Source organism: Larimichthys crocea, chromosome XIII (assembly GCF_000972845.2).
Source record: "Larimichthys crocea isolate SSNF chromosome XIII, L_crocea_2.0, whole genome shotgun sequence".
Classification (NCBI taxonomy): Eukaryota; Metazoa; Chordata; class Actinopteri; family Sciaenidae; genus Larimichthys; species Larimichthys crocea.
The window spans coordinates 17520391-17536909 of record NC_040023.1 but is presented as its reverse complement, the minus strand read 5'-3'; the positions used below and the strand labels follow the sequence as shown (position 1 = coordinate 17536909).

At 40.0% G+C, this 16519-nt stretch overlaps 1 protein-coding gene across 1 annotated transcript in view; it reads left to right on the top strand.

Moving 5' to 3' along the window:
• Positions 1-182: 182 nt before the first annotated feature.
• Positions 183-16519, top strand: part of si:dkey-12j5.1 (probable assembly chaperone of rpl4) — a 22371-nt gene continuing 6034 nt past the window's right edge. The window contains exons 1-10 of the mRNA XM_010756898.3: positions 183-411; positions 565-674; positions 796-942; positions 1061-1213; positions 2991-3100; positions 3216-3339; positions 4543-4635; positions 5293-5361; positions 10653-10706; positions 14489-14641. Of these exons, the coding sequence (XP_010755200.3) occupies positions 345-411; positions 565-674; positions 796-942; positions 1061-1213; positions 2991-3100; positions 3216-3339; positions 4543-4635; positions 5293-5361; positions 10653-10706; positions 14489-14641 (1080 nt within the window). The 5' untranslated portion in view covers positions 183-344. The remainder of the gene's footprint in view (positions 412-564; positions 675-795; positions 943-1060; positions 1214-2990; positions 3101-3215; positions 3340-4542; positions 4636-5292; positions 5362-10652; positions 10707-14488; positions 14642-16519) is intronic.

Sequence of the window (16519 nt, the reverse complement as noted above, 5' to 3'; positions counted from 1 at the left end):
TGAATTTATTTAAAGCCCACCTTTTTAAGTAATCAGCGCCTTCCAGAAAGAAAACGTAAAATGTGGAAGTTTAAGCAATAAAACGCAATGACTATCAACATAGCTGCGTATGAATGTTACATTTTTTATTGCGTCTGTTGAAAAAGGTTATTTAAAAACCGTTTTATTACGTCCCCTCTCTGTTGCCGTAGCAGCCACCCAGTCACCGCTTTGAGCATGCGCACTGTGTTCTTTCAGCTCAACTTCACTTGCTTTCCACGCGTGTTTAGCACACACACACACACTTTGGGAAAAGTCTGTTTTGAAGGCATAGATTGTGTCTATAAGACGTGTCTTTCAGAACTATGGGAGGACAGGCAAAGGGCAAAAAGAAAAACAAGCCAAAGAGGAAAGACAACCGGCCAAACAGGGGTAATTTATTCTCAAAGGTTCAACATTTTGCTTTTTACAGTATGTAACATCAGCCTCACAGACATCAGATGGTCAACTTGAACCTGGTTTGCTTTGATTTCAACTCTTGGCTGTACGAAACTAAACTAACTCTCCACTTGTTTAACCACCAAGACGCAGGTATTGTTGGGTTGACACCACAGGAAAGGATGAAAGTGAGAATGCATGAAAAAGCCAAGAAGAAGACAGCTGAGAAGTACTCTGTACAGCAACTACTAGAAAAGGTGACACTCATATCCACAACAAAGGCATGATTCAGATCTCTCATGCTTTTGAAATGTGTTTCTCTTGCATTCTGATCATCTATTGCATGTTTGTTACATCATGTGGTCATCTGTTGTACAGGCAGAGGAATGTGTGGACACTTTTGATTTCGAGATGGCTAGCCTTTTCTGCCAGCGAGCCCTCGATGTGGAGCCCAACAACCTGCAAGGTCTGGACATGCTGGGACACATCTGCTCTGAACTGGGGGACACACAGAAAGCTAAGGGAATATCCTTTACATGTTTACATGTCAGTAATTAAAAAGTTATTTCACTGAAACACTGTCATTTTTACATGATGTTTGAGCACAGTCATGTTTGCATCCTCCTTGACCAGTTCTCTTTAAGTTTTTCTACGTGCTGTGGAGCTGAGCCCGGATGAAGGCCACAGTAAGTACATGTACCTGGGACAAATCCACACAGGCCAGGAGGCTGTGGAGTACTACACTAGAGGAATACAAGTCCTGCTGGCTGCATTGGATAAGCAAGCTCAGGCCACAGTGAGTGCACTCCGATATACATTCACATGTAGTTTATGGTTTTCTTATACATATTCTTAATCTATTAGGGACAAATGTCATTACACCTAAGGGTTAAATACCAGTGTAATGTTATCTGTCTTCACAAGAGGGTGCTATCTATCTATCTATCTATCTATCTATCTATCTATCTATCTATCTATCGATCTATCGATCTATCGATCTATCTATCTATCTAATGACATGCATCTATAGACCAATGTCAGTCCAACTGAAAAACACTAAATGAATCACATAGTAGCGGACAGATAGGTGGCACATGGTGATCAAGGTGTGATGTCAACTTTATGTCATTCGTGACACATTACTTTTATGCTTTCATACAATGTTATTATGTACATATAAATGACTGTGACAGTCTGCAACAACCTGTATATTATGCCAAAGAAACTGAGTTCTCAAGATTCTTGATTTAAATGTTTTTATTTTAAAACACCACCATAACAGTGTAATCCAGTACAATAAAATATTAGAAAAGAAAAGGAAAAAAAAGAAACTCTCAAGCCCTATGAGTGTCCTAGTTATCTAATCGCTACAACCTAACCTACCCCAGAGTGTCAGCATAAGTTTCTTTGCATTAAGTATGACATAGGACAGGACTTGTTACTGTGTAGCTTGTAGAAGTTGCTTGATTTCCTGTCAGATCTACATTCTTTATATGTTTTGAATCTGTCTATAAGTTTATCACCCTGTTTGTCCAAAGTACTGTACGCACAACTGCATTAGATGTTGCATGTTTGTCCGTCCTGGGAGAGGGATCCCTCCTCTTTTGCCCTTCCTGAGGCTTCTTTATCTAAGTCTAAGTTGATCTGAGGATACATGGTGCTGTATAAATTGACTTGATTTCACTTGCATTATTGTATTTTTGTGTACCTTCAAAAGTAAGCCAAATATTTCACAGCAGTACTCTGCATGAGGTATAGCTGTGTAGCAAGTTTACATCAGAGGACTTAAAATTCTGGGGCAGCACAGACTTTCTTAGAGCTTCTTGTGTGGATAATAACACTGGACTGACGCTGAAGTTTGGTGTGTCCAGAGGATTCTTCAGAACTTTCCTTTGATTTCAGCTACTTTTTAGTTTTCCCTCTTCCGTAGTAGAAAACAGAGTTTTCCCAAGGGTTCAGAGATATATTAGCATACAGAGTACATAATAGAAATGTTCCATGTAATAGTGTAAAGTGAAATATTAAAAAATGAACTGATAGGAAAGAAAGTTAAGGCAAATGAGAAAAGATAATAGGATATTATAATAATGGCCCAGCTTTTAGGCATTTCATTTATCTCTCTCAGGTTCTAATCTTGAATTCACAAGTAACCTACATTATGGTCTGTTTATTATTGGTGTCATGTAAAATAAATGTTCTTACAGTATTTATAAGAAATAGGATTCAATGTTTGACTTAAAAGCCTCTGTATTTGTCAAATGCTACATGTTATGACCAGAAAAAAATCTGTATAATTTAAATCTTAATAGACCTTCATAGATTCTAGGAAAAGCACACATGTTACTAATAACACAAACGATACCTCCATTCTGTCTAAATGTCCCAGTAAGCCCTGACAGTGTGACAGTGAGTAAGCATGCACAATACCAGGACCTTGAAACTGAAGTTATGCTTCCCCTCACTGAATAACTAATAACATTGTTGATTTAAAAAAAATCTGCTTGCCATGTTTTTTTTTTTCTTTTTTACTTGATAGAATCTTTCAAAATATCTCCACTCTCCTCTTTAAACAGGCTCAAGCTGGAGCTGCTGCCTTACCAGAAGAGGACCCTGAACTCCCCACAGCAAAGGATGTTTGTGTAGCCTACTGCTCCATTGCTGAGATTTACCTCGCAGACCTCTGGTACTAGAACATACTGAGTTACACTCTTGACAGTTATATCTTCATTTTTATGTTACTGCTTTGGTAATGAGATTTGTCTTTCCGTGTATGTGTGTGTTCATGTATGTGTATGTAGCATGGTAGAGGGAGCTGCAGACAAGTGCAGAGAGTACATCGAGAAAGCATTACAGTATCACCATGACAACCCTGAGGCTCTACAGCTCATGGCCAGTTACCTGTTCAGTACAGAGAGAAACCAGGTCAGTCCACACACACATCTCACACATGCACTAAGGATGAGTTATCACCACATTAAAGTGGGAATCTGCTGAGTTAATTATTCTGAGAAAATTGAATTGTATGTCATTAATCAGCAGATGGACACGTACATTAACGTGCGCACACACAGGCAGGTCATGCCGATAGGAATGTTAATTTCTGGGCAGATCATTGAGGTCATATAGTCATCTGATAAAGAGAGAGAGATGAGCAGCCTATTGCACTCAATTTGGAAAAGAAGATGCAAAAACTTACAAAGTAGGTACGAAGCATCATAGATTTATTAAGCTTACAGTAAGAATGAGCAAGACATTTCAAAATGTTAAAAAACATATCACCTGGGGTGTCGATTAGCTCAGTTGGTAGAGCATCCGCCCCATGTAAGAAGGCTGAGCAGCGTCCCTTTGCTGCATGTCATTCCCCATCTCTCTCCCCACATTCCTGTGACTCTTGAGCTATCTCTGTCAAAAATAAAGCATTTCTACATTTCTCTTATAGAATAAAATGTGGTACACTATGAAAGTAGCAGTAATGTATAGTACAGGTGATGATGTCAAGCCAGGCATTTCATAATTTCAGACATCCTGTTTCCTGTGCTTTCAGGGAACAATTTTATACACAGGCTAGAAATATAGTGAAAATTATCCTGTGTAACCAGTGCATTGTTTGTTAAAAGGCATAGACACATCGCCTTTGAATTCTGTGAGCACCACAAATATAATTCAGTTCTCCTGCTTTGCACTGGCAGGGTGTCAGCTGTGGATATCTCAAAACCTGAGCAAATAAATGCAAAACCATATTTTGGGTTTTTCTTGTTGTTTTATTACCAAACTGAGGAAAAATAAGAGATTATGCAGAACTAAAGTGGATCAGTAATACCATATGTAAGCTGTAGGGGGCAGGCTGGCTCCAGTCACACTTCATAGCATCCCGCAACAGCCTATTTTGGAATACTCTAGTAATAATTTATGAGAAAAAAATTAATAAAATTGACCTCAAATTAACCCAAAGGTCTTGATATATGATGATTTAGGATATATGATCATTTAGGATCCAGCCTGTAAAAGTGAAACCCATCAAATTCCGTCCCTTTTTTAGTTGATTTGCATGTCTTTATCTATGCATGTATTTGTGTTGTACGTGTACATGTCAGTTTACACATCTGTGCATTTTGTTGTTCTCAGGAAGGCAAAGAATACCTGTTGAAGAGTGTTGGACTGTGGCTACCTGCCCAGAAAGAGAGTGCAAGTTCCTCCAGAACAGAGGAAGACTCGCAGGTGAGTTGGAACAGTGCTTGGTGTTTCTCTGACAGCAACCAGCCCTCATAAGATCCCGGTTTATTTATAAAGCACTTTGAACTAACAGGATTGTCACACTGTGCTTTGCAGTGAGCACAAACATAGGGACACTAGTCGAGATAAAAAAGTAAGAGATGATAAAAAATAAAAGATGGAACAAATACTTAACAAACCTGTGTGCTTTTGTGTGTGTCTGTGTTTGAAGAGAGAGCGGATATGAAAGCACAAGGCAACGCCAGGAGAGTGTAAAAAGGATAAGTAAGCCAATTACTACAGGGAATTTTACAAGAGAAAGGAACGGCTGTAATGTCAAAGTTAGGATGGGTTCTAAACGACACCGAATAAAAGAGTTTGGATTTTGCATTCAAGTATGGAGCAAATGTGATATAAGAGAGGCTGGGCTGATGATTTGAGACAAAAATCCCAGTGGCACCACTGTTATGACTCTTATCTCCAGGAGCAGGTTGATCTGAACTCAGCCTGCCGACACATTCGCTGTGATTAACAGCCACGTAGTTGCAGAATGTTTTGTACCTTGAAATTGGATCGTGTTATTATCAGACAAAGGAAGAACTATGTTTGGATACTAGTGTAAATACTCACTGTCGAGGTGGCGATGTTGTCCTTTTTCTCCAGAATGAGATCCCTCCGTATGAGTCTCGCATCACCACGGCCAAACTGCTCATCGAGTCTGAGGAATATGAGGTAAAATGTTGTGTGTCGTGTGTGTGTGTCCGTGCGTGCGTGCGTGCATGTGTGTGTGTGCAAGCGTTTGTGTGTTTTCCTTTCTAGTGAAATAGCACTGAGGGTGGGAAGGCCATGCCTGGTCCTTATCCCCTCCAGAGTTCAGTGTCAATAATTGAAGAGTGGTATTTACAGAGAGGGACAGGGGTAAAGGGGGCACACAGGGATGTGAAGAAGGGAGGAGGAAAAAAAGGAAGGAAGCTCTAGTCTGACGGATTGCTGCCATATCTGTGATACAGCGCACGTTTAAATCACTCATCAATTTCCAGTATTAATGGCTTTGATTTCAGTGGCTCACTGCCTTCAGTTCGTCGCTAAAGCCGCTAACAGTCATTAATGCTTGAAGTAATTTTCTGTGATTGCTGCCACACCAACAGCGGTTCAGCTATTTTCCGTTGTGATCCAGCGATTAATTTGTAGTCACTCTTGTTGAGTGCTTTATGGTTATCACTAACAGGAAATGAGAACAGTGTCCTTTTTTTTCTCCTTCCCCTCACTCCCAGACAGCTCAGCTGGAGTTATAATGTGTTTATGTGTGTGTGTGTGTATGTGTGTGTGTGTTTCAAGGGGGAGATGGGCTGTCAGGTGTATCAGTAAAATGACAACGTCTCGGTCCACAGTTTCTGACATGTCGTTTGTCTTCATCCTCCTGTTGGTGTCATCAGGTCCAGCAAAAACAAACTGCACACTTTCTGAATGCTTTATAACGTTAATATTTTGCCGTGTGTGCACATATGCATATACGCATGCATGCACAAGTTCAGTCATATTTGCTTTTAGCCATCAGCTATATGAAAGTTTCTGACAGAAATCGAGCTTAAGGGTGAAAGTAGAGTAGAAGCAAGCTATTTTCTGTCTGTCTCTCACAGACTGGGACTGGGCTGGATTTGATAGGAACATCCTCTCTTCTCTCTCCTTCCTCTACTCTTCTGTCTCTCACACACACACACACACACACACACACACACACACACACACACACACACACACACACACACGCACGCTCATTTTTGTGCTCACTATATCTCCCTGTGGACTATAAATCTATTCACAGCTCTAAACTCACTGTAAAGTTGTGTGCTTCCAGGATGTAGAGAGTTTGAAGGCTACCTTCTTAGCAGGGTGCCAGAATGTGACGATTTGTCTGCATTTTCTCCCAGTTGAGTATTCTGTTTGGTCTGAACAGTCTCTTTATATATTTTCCAATAGAACATATTAAATCTTTGTGTTTTATTCACTTATTTCTGGTAAATAATAGGCCTCATTAGAAATGATAAGTGGTAATAGAACCACAGTGTCCTCTGCCAAAGAGCACTTGTTTGTCTGTGTTGGAGAAAGATCTTTGTCTGATGAATGGAATTTGGCTTTTGGCGTTCAGTCTATTATATGCTTTGAATTAGAGTAAAGTAGGTATTTGCTAAAATAGAAATGTCATACTGTGATTACTTTGGCCAAATTATCTGGTTTTATGATATTATCTCACTAGTTGTTATAGGAAACAGTCACAACAACAAACAATCATCAACAGATTACAAAAACTGTCAATTTTATTCCTCTCAATGGTTAATGGCAGCATCTCATTGTTTGTGATCACTTCACTAGGTGACACAGACGGAACAAGAACATCACACATTAGACATATGACCTTTGCTATCTGAAATAGCACCTCTGCCGCCTTTTCCTTGAAAGCCTCTTAGGGTTTATTTCATTAAAGATAATTAATGGGTTATGACATTAACAGAAGTGGTCACAAATTCCTCGCCAGTGGGCAGCCTCTGCAATAGTTACGTTAGAATAGGAAGTGTGCAATGAGTCTTAAAACAGTTTGGGAAAAAAGATTTTTTAATAGAGAGGATGCCTTTTTAATTTTTATGCTGAGTGCAGGTGAAAAGAGAAAATGGCTATTTTATGATACTTGAAGTCAAGAGCATGGGAACTATGACATCACCTTATGATAAAAGCATTGCATTATCTCATGCTTTTTGTAAACAAACAAATAAAATGGGCTAATTAATTCTTGAAAACATCAGTTTCATGACTGCTGCTTTTCCCACTTAGTTTTCAGCAAGATGCAGATCTGTGACACTTAATTTGGAAGGAAAAAAAAGTCACTCTTCAAGGTCTTTTTTCCCCCCGTTTGATTGTTTCTGAGGAGAAACACTTGAATGCATGCCAAATGTGTTTGTGATTTCCATAGCTGTAATGGAAATTGAGTAGAAGGGATGCTTGAAAGCAGTACAAGTGAGACTGCTGTGTAGGTATTGTTGTCCAGCAGCTTGATGATTTGTTTAAGTATATCTGAGCCTGTAGTGCTTCAACAATTGATTAATAGTTTGATTGCTGTATAGAAGATTAATTAACAATTTCATCATTTATTAATTGTTTTTATTCATTTATCATTCAAAAGTGGGATCATTTGCTGCTTTTCTTTGGTTTATCACTGTAAATTGAGCATTTGTGGATTTTGGAGTGTTGCTATGTAGAGACCAACGGATACCAGTGCCGACACAGATATCAGAGAGTAAAAAAAAATGATTTAGATATCAATATTCTATATCAGTGTGTATATATATATATGTGTACATATATCAATATGATATGTTGGCCTTCCCCAGTGTGAGGATTTGTTGCTCTTCTTTGCTTTATATAATTGTTATTAGACCATTGTTTTTTTTCCCGTTGCTTACGCTAAACAATCAGTTTGAGGATATATTTTTTAAATTCTTTCTTCAACTTGATAAAACAAAACAATTAATCAGTTCATCAAGAAAAGAATAAAATCATTTCATAATTATTTGGAGCCCTAAATTCATGCTTTATTACTGATTAATACTGACAATGATATCATGTATGACTGCTGTAGTACTAGCGCAGCCCTCAGAGAGCCCTGTTATGCACAAAGACATGGACGCACATATCATCAGCCATCACCACCACTAATTCACTTGCCACATAGCAGACAGACAGACAGTCAGACAGACAGACAGCCTCCCCTGACAGCCATTAAGCTGTCTGTTTGGCTTATTTGTCACAGCAGCTGATGGTTAGTTACTTGTCATTGTCACTCTTGTTTACTTTCATGTTATTCATTGAACATTTCGTTCTTAAATTTAGCTCACGATGGAGAGCAGCTTGTACTTTCCAATGCTGCTTGCAAGTACAGTTAGCACTGACATCCCCAGGATTTATTTACTTAAGTGTCGACGTCCCTGTTTGTGTGTGTGTGTGTGTTTGCATGGCTTTCTGTGTGTTAGAGATACGGCTTGCCCTCGCTTGTAAAGTGATTTGTCTTTCTCCTGTCTCTGCTGTGTGCTCCGGTAAAATGATTCTGTTAAACAAAATTGCCGGAAGATTACACACACACACACACACACACGCGCACACACAAACTGCATACACACACAATGGCCATTATAAATGAGTTCCTCCCCAGAGTGCTGCATTTTTTTTTTTCTTTAACAGGTCTTGAAATAAAGAGGACAGCATGTACGTAGTGTCTCTGGCGTGTGTGTATGCGTGTTTGCAGTGCACCATCGTTGTACATGGACCAGTTTTGCATTGTTTATTAGGATATTTATTGTACCCCTACTTCCAATTTTTGCACCTTTTCCTTCGTAGCACCCCCTCTCTTCCCCTTATCTTCATGGGAATATTAATCTTGTTGTTGTTTAGAGCGTGAAGCGGCTTAGGAATCTCTGAATCTTTAATCACTCGCCCCTGGGTTGACCAGTGTAGTTAGGAAAGAATATAGCTGGAGACGATATAATGGTTTGTTGCGCTCTTATCCTGGCTCCCAGATATCTCTTGTTCTATTTTTGTTGCTCCAAAACTGCCTCTTCTATCAGTTTAATACCCAGACAGATCTTTACTCCTATCTCTTATATCTAGTGCTTGCTCAAATTATTTGTGTGTGTCTGTGTGTGTGAGTGTGTGTGTGTGTCACATCAGTGTGCTACAATGAAAGTCAAGTAGATAATTATGACGCTGGGCATGAATCCATTCATCATCAGTTGGGATTAGGTGTTTTTGTTTGTGTATTTTTAATCAGTCATTAATTAATTAAAGACAATGGGCTTTCAGCTGATAATTGGTCTAGCAATCAATCAACTGAACTGACTCCCTGGCATGCACATCTGCACACTCTTAACGAGATTCTCTCAATTAACCTGACTCACCCTCAGTCTACTCAGGCAGCTGACCTGTTTATCGCCACCGGAAGCACGTAGGCTTAATGAAAGGAGAAGAGGAGCGAGGGGAAAAAAATTAAGAAGCCCTGCAGCTAATAAGACTGGTTTAACAAGAAACAAGTGCTCCTCGTTGTGCTCACTGTTGTGTGTAGCTTTGTTGTAATGCTGGACTGCAGTGGTGTGTGTGTGCGTGCGTGCACGGGTACATGCATGTCTTTTATTCTTGCCCTTCACCATGGGTGATTGGCTAACAGTCGCCTCCAACCTGAAGTTGACAAAAATCAATATATCATCACCTGGGGCCCTCTCTCGCACACACACACACTCACACTCACACTCACACTCACATGCAGACTCACACTCACACACAACCTCAGAAATCCGCAAAGAGAAAAGCGGAGCAAAACAAACACACAGCCTACTTTAGTCAAGGTCTGTTTTTTTTAATAGAAACTTCCCACAGTAACAGACCGAGACAGTGACGCACTATGGCAAAGGTCACTGAGCATTAAACTCCTATGAGACCTCAAGCATTGAACTCCTTTGGATCATCAAACCTGCTCTCGGGGCAGGGTGGGGCGGGGGTCAGGCTGATATTCAGATTTAGCATGTGTCCTATGGAGTGGTACAGATACTATGAATACATTGACTGTTAATGTCAGTAAATGGATTAAAAGGGCTATCGAACAGAGCAGCCAAAGTGACTATTGACTGTCCGATAAGCACTGGCGAGTGTGTCTATCGACGGCCATGTCTGTTGTCTTGTTGGTATCGACGGTGGTGTGTGTGGGACCGTGGCCTCATAGACGCTTATCAGACCCTGATCACTCTAATTGATTGAGGTGCCTGGGCGATGCACAACACTGCACGTGTCATGTTTGTCTATGGGCCAATGCTGCATGAGAGAAGAGACTATGAGAGAGTACCGATGAATTTGTCAAACCTGAAAAGTTATTTTCTGATATGACTGTTCTGTGATTTCTTCTTCATAAAGCAAACTTCCAATCTCCTTTCAGTTTTGAAATCCTCTTTTTCTCTCTCTCTCTCTTTCTATCTCTGCATCAGATGGCGGTAGACGTGTTGGAGGGTCTTCTGGAGGAAGATGATGAAGTCGTTCAGGTAAGCAATGAAGTGATGGCCCAGCTCAGCCATGTGGTGGTCAGCATTTTATTTCCAGCTCTCAATGTGTCTGACAGAAATTTATAATTCAATAGAGAAATTGTGTGTGGATGAAAATGTAGTCAATGTCAGGCTGAATGAATGAGGTCAAGCAAAAACGGCAGTTCAACTGAATTATTAGAATTTGAATAGACTCTGGTACAGGATACAGTGATGTCTTTTTATGTGTCTCTTTGCTGGCAGTAACCACTGCCACATCAGACCAAGTTGTAGGCAAATGTTTTATCACCCCAGAGGGAAAGGGAAGGTCTCAATCTGAGTGCTTAGTTGTTTTTGTTGAGCCACAAAGAAATGCTCCCCAGACTTTCGCATTACTTGCTCTCAACACTTGCATGCTCACGCACGTAGTATGACTGAGAAGTTGAATGCGTATTATAGAGTGGTGTGAAAGGCAGTATTTTTGTGCTTTAGTAGGAACTGTGTGCTTTCAGTGCGCTCCAAATCCCTACTGTTAGTGGCAAAGGAAGTAAAGGTGTGCCGCTGAGTGTCACACAGAAGAGCACAGCAGCGTCTCTTTTTCTCTCCCACTCCCCCTCAGGCATAGCCTCCCACTCACACCCCTCTGCTGACAGATTGAGGGCAGTCACCAGGGGGGTGAACTTTTAAACTGGGCGCACACAGATGTGACACTTGATTTGAGCTGGCCTACAGCCAATCACGCATACAGTCGCCAATTCTAATGGTCAGAAAGTGTTTTGTCACATCGTATCACACTTATATTCCTAGAGTCATATTAGTGATGTCAGACGAAGAGTATGACAGACAGATTATACTCCCTCTCTCCTCCTCTCCTCCTCTCCCTTCCCCTCTTTGTCTTACTCTCTTTATTTTTTATTTCCTCTCTTAAACGCAGCAGATAAGTTGTTAGCTCCCGTCTCCGCCTCGTTGCTGTTGCGTATCTCAAAGTTGGAACCTGACTTATAAAATGTTAAGTCTGCACAAACAACTGAGCTAAGTTCCTCGCAAATCTGGTTTCAAAGGTACTCGTGTTCATTCATGATGCTTTTGTTCTTCCTTCGGCAGCACCATATGGGAACTAAGATGTGCCTTCGCTTTGAAATAACAATAGTGCCAGTGATGTGATTGACAGACGCAGAGTTTATTTTATTACATGTGCTTCTGTCTGGGGTTGTGGAAGGGTAGAGTGGATTTTCTAAAGTTGTTAATTAGCTAACTTTTTTCATATTCTAATTTCGAGTCCAGATGCACTCCATCTTTCGCAACATTCGCAAATATTTCACATTGGACCATCTGTAGTAGAAGAAGAATTTTTCCGGCCCTTTTCTAGTTGTTTTTGAAGACATGCAGTGGTTCTCAGTTAAGAATTTAAGTGACCCAATTTCACTTACATATATACATGAGGACACTTTTTTTTTTCCTTTTTTTTTTCTCAAGGTTCAGCATTCACAGAAAATGTTTGAGTAATAAAAAATGTCATACTGCTGGTTCTGCAACATTACTACATTTATTCATTGCTGCTGTTGTTCAGATAAGTACGGCTGCAGGGGGTAGACTCCCACTCAGCATGCTGAGCCGCAATTCTGAATTCAGTGTAGCATGGCTTGATGTGTTTGTTAGCTAAATGGTTGATTTGGCAGAGGTGCAGGTCTCTACTGCCTCTGCCCTCAATGAATAATGAATAAAGCTAATATTTGTATCTTAGTGCTTGAAGAACAGTGGGTGGGTGATCTTTGGCCTTAGATGAGAGGCGTACACACACCTCCAAGTTCACTGAGTGATTTGTGTTTAGGGGTGGAAGAGCAAGTGTAGCACAGTGTACGTGATTATGTAGGAGAAATAAAATGTGTGGTCACAGAAAATAGGGAGAACAGGCTGATTTTTGGTGTGTTTCAGCTTAGTGAGTTAGATCTCCATTTACTGTTTGAACTCTGGAGCAACAGGAGTATTTGAAAACTAATGTATTAGGGTTTATTTTATTTTTATGGATTTTCATCAGGTGCCAAGTTAAGATCAGTCAGCCAGACCCTTAACGCGTAACTTCATGGTGCTCTCTTGAACTGAGTGATTCACACACTGATTCAGAATCCTGCTAAGGGTTGTACAATTTTAAAGAGGCTAAATCATGACCACATATTTGCTAGGGAAATAGATTTGTGTTATGCATGCAATTCATTAGTTATTATAAATGTACTACTACATTATAATAAAAGACAATTAAGCAAGACAAAGTAATGACATGATATTGTTGAGAGATTGATATGGTTATTCTTTGTTGGCCCAATCCAATGTAGCTGTTGACATGTTGGATAAATGGGGCAGGAGTCATTTTCTACATTGACAGATCAAGCATGTGTATTTGCACTAATATAGTATTGTGTTGCCTCGTTGAAACATTGCAAGCATTTCATATTCATATTGTCTCTCTCATTTTGCAATAAATGGCAGCAGTGTAATAAAAAGGATACATTTTTTTTGCATTATTGGGCAAAGTATTTGTAATTTCTAAATGTTCTGTTTTGTCAAAGTGGGTCATATGCCTGGAAACACTGCTGACAGTGTCATCATCAAGTGACTGCGAGTTCATAAATTGGTGCCCCTCTTACTATCTGTTAATTCAGTAGTACACACTTTTCACCTTTTTACCTTACTTTACATTTGCAGCATTGTCTTTTAAAATATTTTTTTGTAAATTCCATTTTTGTTTCCAAGGTTATCAAAATATCATCAAATATGGGCAAAGGAATAATAATTTCCAAGAGTTGAATCCTGAGGAGTTTTCCACATCATCCCCTAAACATAACCTCCTCTGGAGTTGTCATGATGATGTACCTGAAAAAAAGAGCGGAAGCCGTCTTGTTAGGCAGTGTGCAGATTCATTTTTATGGAGAGCAGGAGATGTGGCTACATGATGCATGATCAATACGCTGCAGCAAGTTGACGGACCATTCTCTGTATCTGTTTTTGCATAAACATGACTCAACCTCAACTTTATGCAAATGAGTCGGCCCAGCACAATGCACCAGGCTCTCAATCAAATCTGATCAAACTGTCAGACCAGGCAGTGCTGATCGTATATGAATCAAGATTCTGTTACTGCAATGCCTATTATTTCTGTGCAGGCAATAAGACACCCATGAGAAATACTTTAAAATTATGCACAGAATGAACAGATGAAGCGTTAAATAAAGAGAATTATAAAGTTTTTATAATTTAATACCAAGGCTAATATTGTCCACAACACAACCTCGGAGTATGATGATATTAAAAAACAAAGTTATTTGCCGGAGGGAATTTCTTTGTCATTTAATTAAAGTATATTTAGTATATGTTTCATTAAACTAATTACACCTTTTGCTATTGAAAGATAGAAAAAAACATATTGTAAGTGACGATCGAGTCACAGGTTAGATTTGTTGTGATGCTACAGTATGTGGAGATATGCATTTACATTCATGCAGCATTTGTAAATGCGGATAGTATATGTCAGGGTTGGATCAGGTTTACAGTTATTATGTTGGTGATGGATTGCTTGTGTGTGTGTGATGGATTGCTTGTGTGTGTGCAGTGTGCGTCTGTGTGGTTCCATGTTATAAGTATGAATCCTGTTGCTAAAGAAAGATGTGGGATTTCATGCAGACATGCTTCCGTGAGGGTTACAAATCTGTTTCCCTTGTCACAGCTCACTTACTGCAACAAAGAACATTTTCTCTCTGCCTGAATCTCTGTTCCTTACACCGCCTCTCTTTCTCTGTGCCTCCCAGGTGTGGTATCTTTCAGGCTGGGTGTGCTACCTCCAGCTGGAAAAAGCAAAGGAGCAGCAAGAAAGAGAGGGCAGAGAAGTGACGGAGGAGGAAAAGGAGGAGTGGAAGGCGTTAAAGGAGGCGGCCAGATCGTACCTGACCAATGCTAAGAAGGTAATTCAATTTAAGACAGTCTTGTAAAATTCTGCCCACAAATCAAAAGGTTGCTGCTTTTTGATGATGCAGACACAATATATTTGTGTTTCATCTCCTATAGTGCACAGCCAGTGGTGCACAGTACAATTTCTCAAGTACTGATTTTAAGTACAAATCTGACATGGTTGTTCTTTACAGGAAACTGCTTCCACTCCACGACATTTCAGTTTCATTTCAATATTCTACTTTTTCCTCCACTACATTTATCAGGCAGCCAGAGTTCCTAGTTAGTTAATTGCACGAAGCATGTAAGCCATTTTCTGCCATTTTATGGTGTCATCTTTATGGTTTCATTTTCACAAAAGATCATTTATATTAAAATATCAGGAAACTGGAAACTTGAGATCTGGACACAAAAGACATCAGAAGATGACATTTTGGGTGATTGTAATGGCTCACACAACAAAGTGTTAAATGCTTCTTAATTAATAATCTAACAATATAACATGTACTACTCACAGGGGCCACTTGTCGAGTACTTTTGATACTTAAAGTTAATTTTCCTGATAAAATCGTTGCAATTTTTTATGTGTGTTATTGGTACTTTTACTTAAGTAAAGTATCTGAGTATGTCTTCCACCACTGTTCACAGCAACTGTGGGTACAGATGGTTACATCTAGTACACTGTCACAATAGATAAGACTCCTAAGAAGCAGTTCTTGTCATGAGAACATGCAGTACTGTGAATATGAGAGGATCCTACTAAGCTCCATTGTTGCCAGAGAAATGCCTTTTTGTACAATCTCAAAGAGGTTTAAATATACCACTGTCTCTCTCCCAGTTCCTCTCAAACACACACACACACTCTCACACACACACACTTACACTTGGAGTGATGTGTCTCATTCATTCTGTCATTCTGTCAGGGAGCAATGCCTCTATGCAGCCATGATTCATGTTAGTCTAAAATCCAATAGGCTTGTAAATCAGACAGCACCGACTGAGGGATGGCAAGCCCCACCTCTGATCTTTTTTTTTTTTTTTCTCTTCACGTTCCTCTCCTTTTCACCCCCCCGACCAACTATTCACCCTCCCTCCTCCTGTCCTGCTCAGTCGTGTCCGTCTACAGATGAGTAGGGGCAGCAGAGTGGCGATATATTGATGTCTGTCTCTCTGGCCAGCAGTGTAGTGACAGGTCTGTCTAACCAGCATCCACTGGGGATGTCCACGGCTGAGACAGGAGCGAGGTGGGCTTTGAGCTGCCAAGAGGAAGAATAGAAGAGGGGAAAAGTGGGGAGGAAACTAAAAGCACAAGGCGCATATAGATTTGAACTGCCAGCTTTGTGGTGAGTTGATAAAGAAAACAACAAACAAACAAACAATGAAAACATTGAACAAAAAAAATGGAATTGAGAAATAGGGAGAATTAAGTACTCGGCTATTTTTGTACAGAGAGACAGAATGCAAAGGGATAAAAGGTGAAAGACTGGTAAAAGAACTGGGTGAGGCGTTAGAGCGTGACAAGTAAACAACATAGCTGTTTCTCTGTAGAGTGAGTGAAGCAACAGGCGCAGAATAATGTGAAAGGTAAACGAAGACCTTGAAAAGGTAAGGCGGTATGTGCTTTACTAGAGTCCACAGCTTTGTGCTTTTGCTCATATGTGTGCACACTACACACGCATATCTATATTGTGTAAACGAGATTCTCCCTTGTTTATATCAGAGCTTTGTTTCTGAGCGTCACTGAGTGTTAATTATTAACGATGAGTCAGTCTGCTAGTTAAAATTGGCTCCAACATGGAAATGAGGTCTCAAAGCCCAACGGCTTGTTTTGGCGCCAGTCCACCTCTCTGCATACTTTATGACTTTGCTAAGTGTGTGTGTGTGTGTGTGTG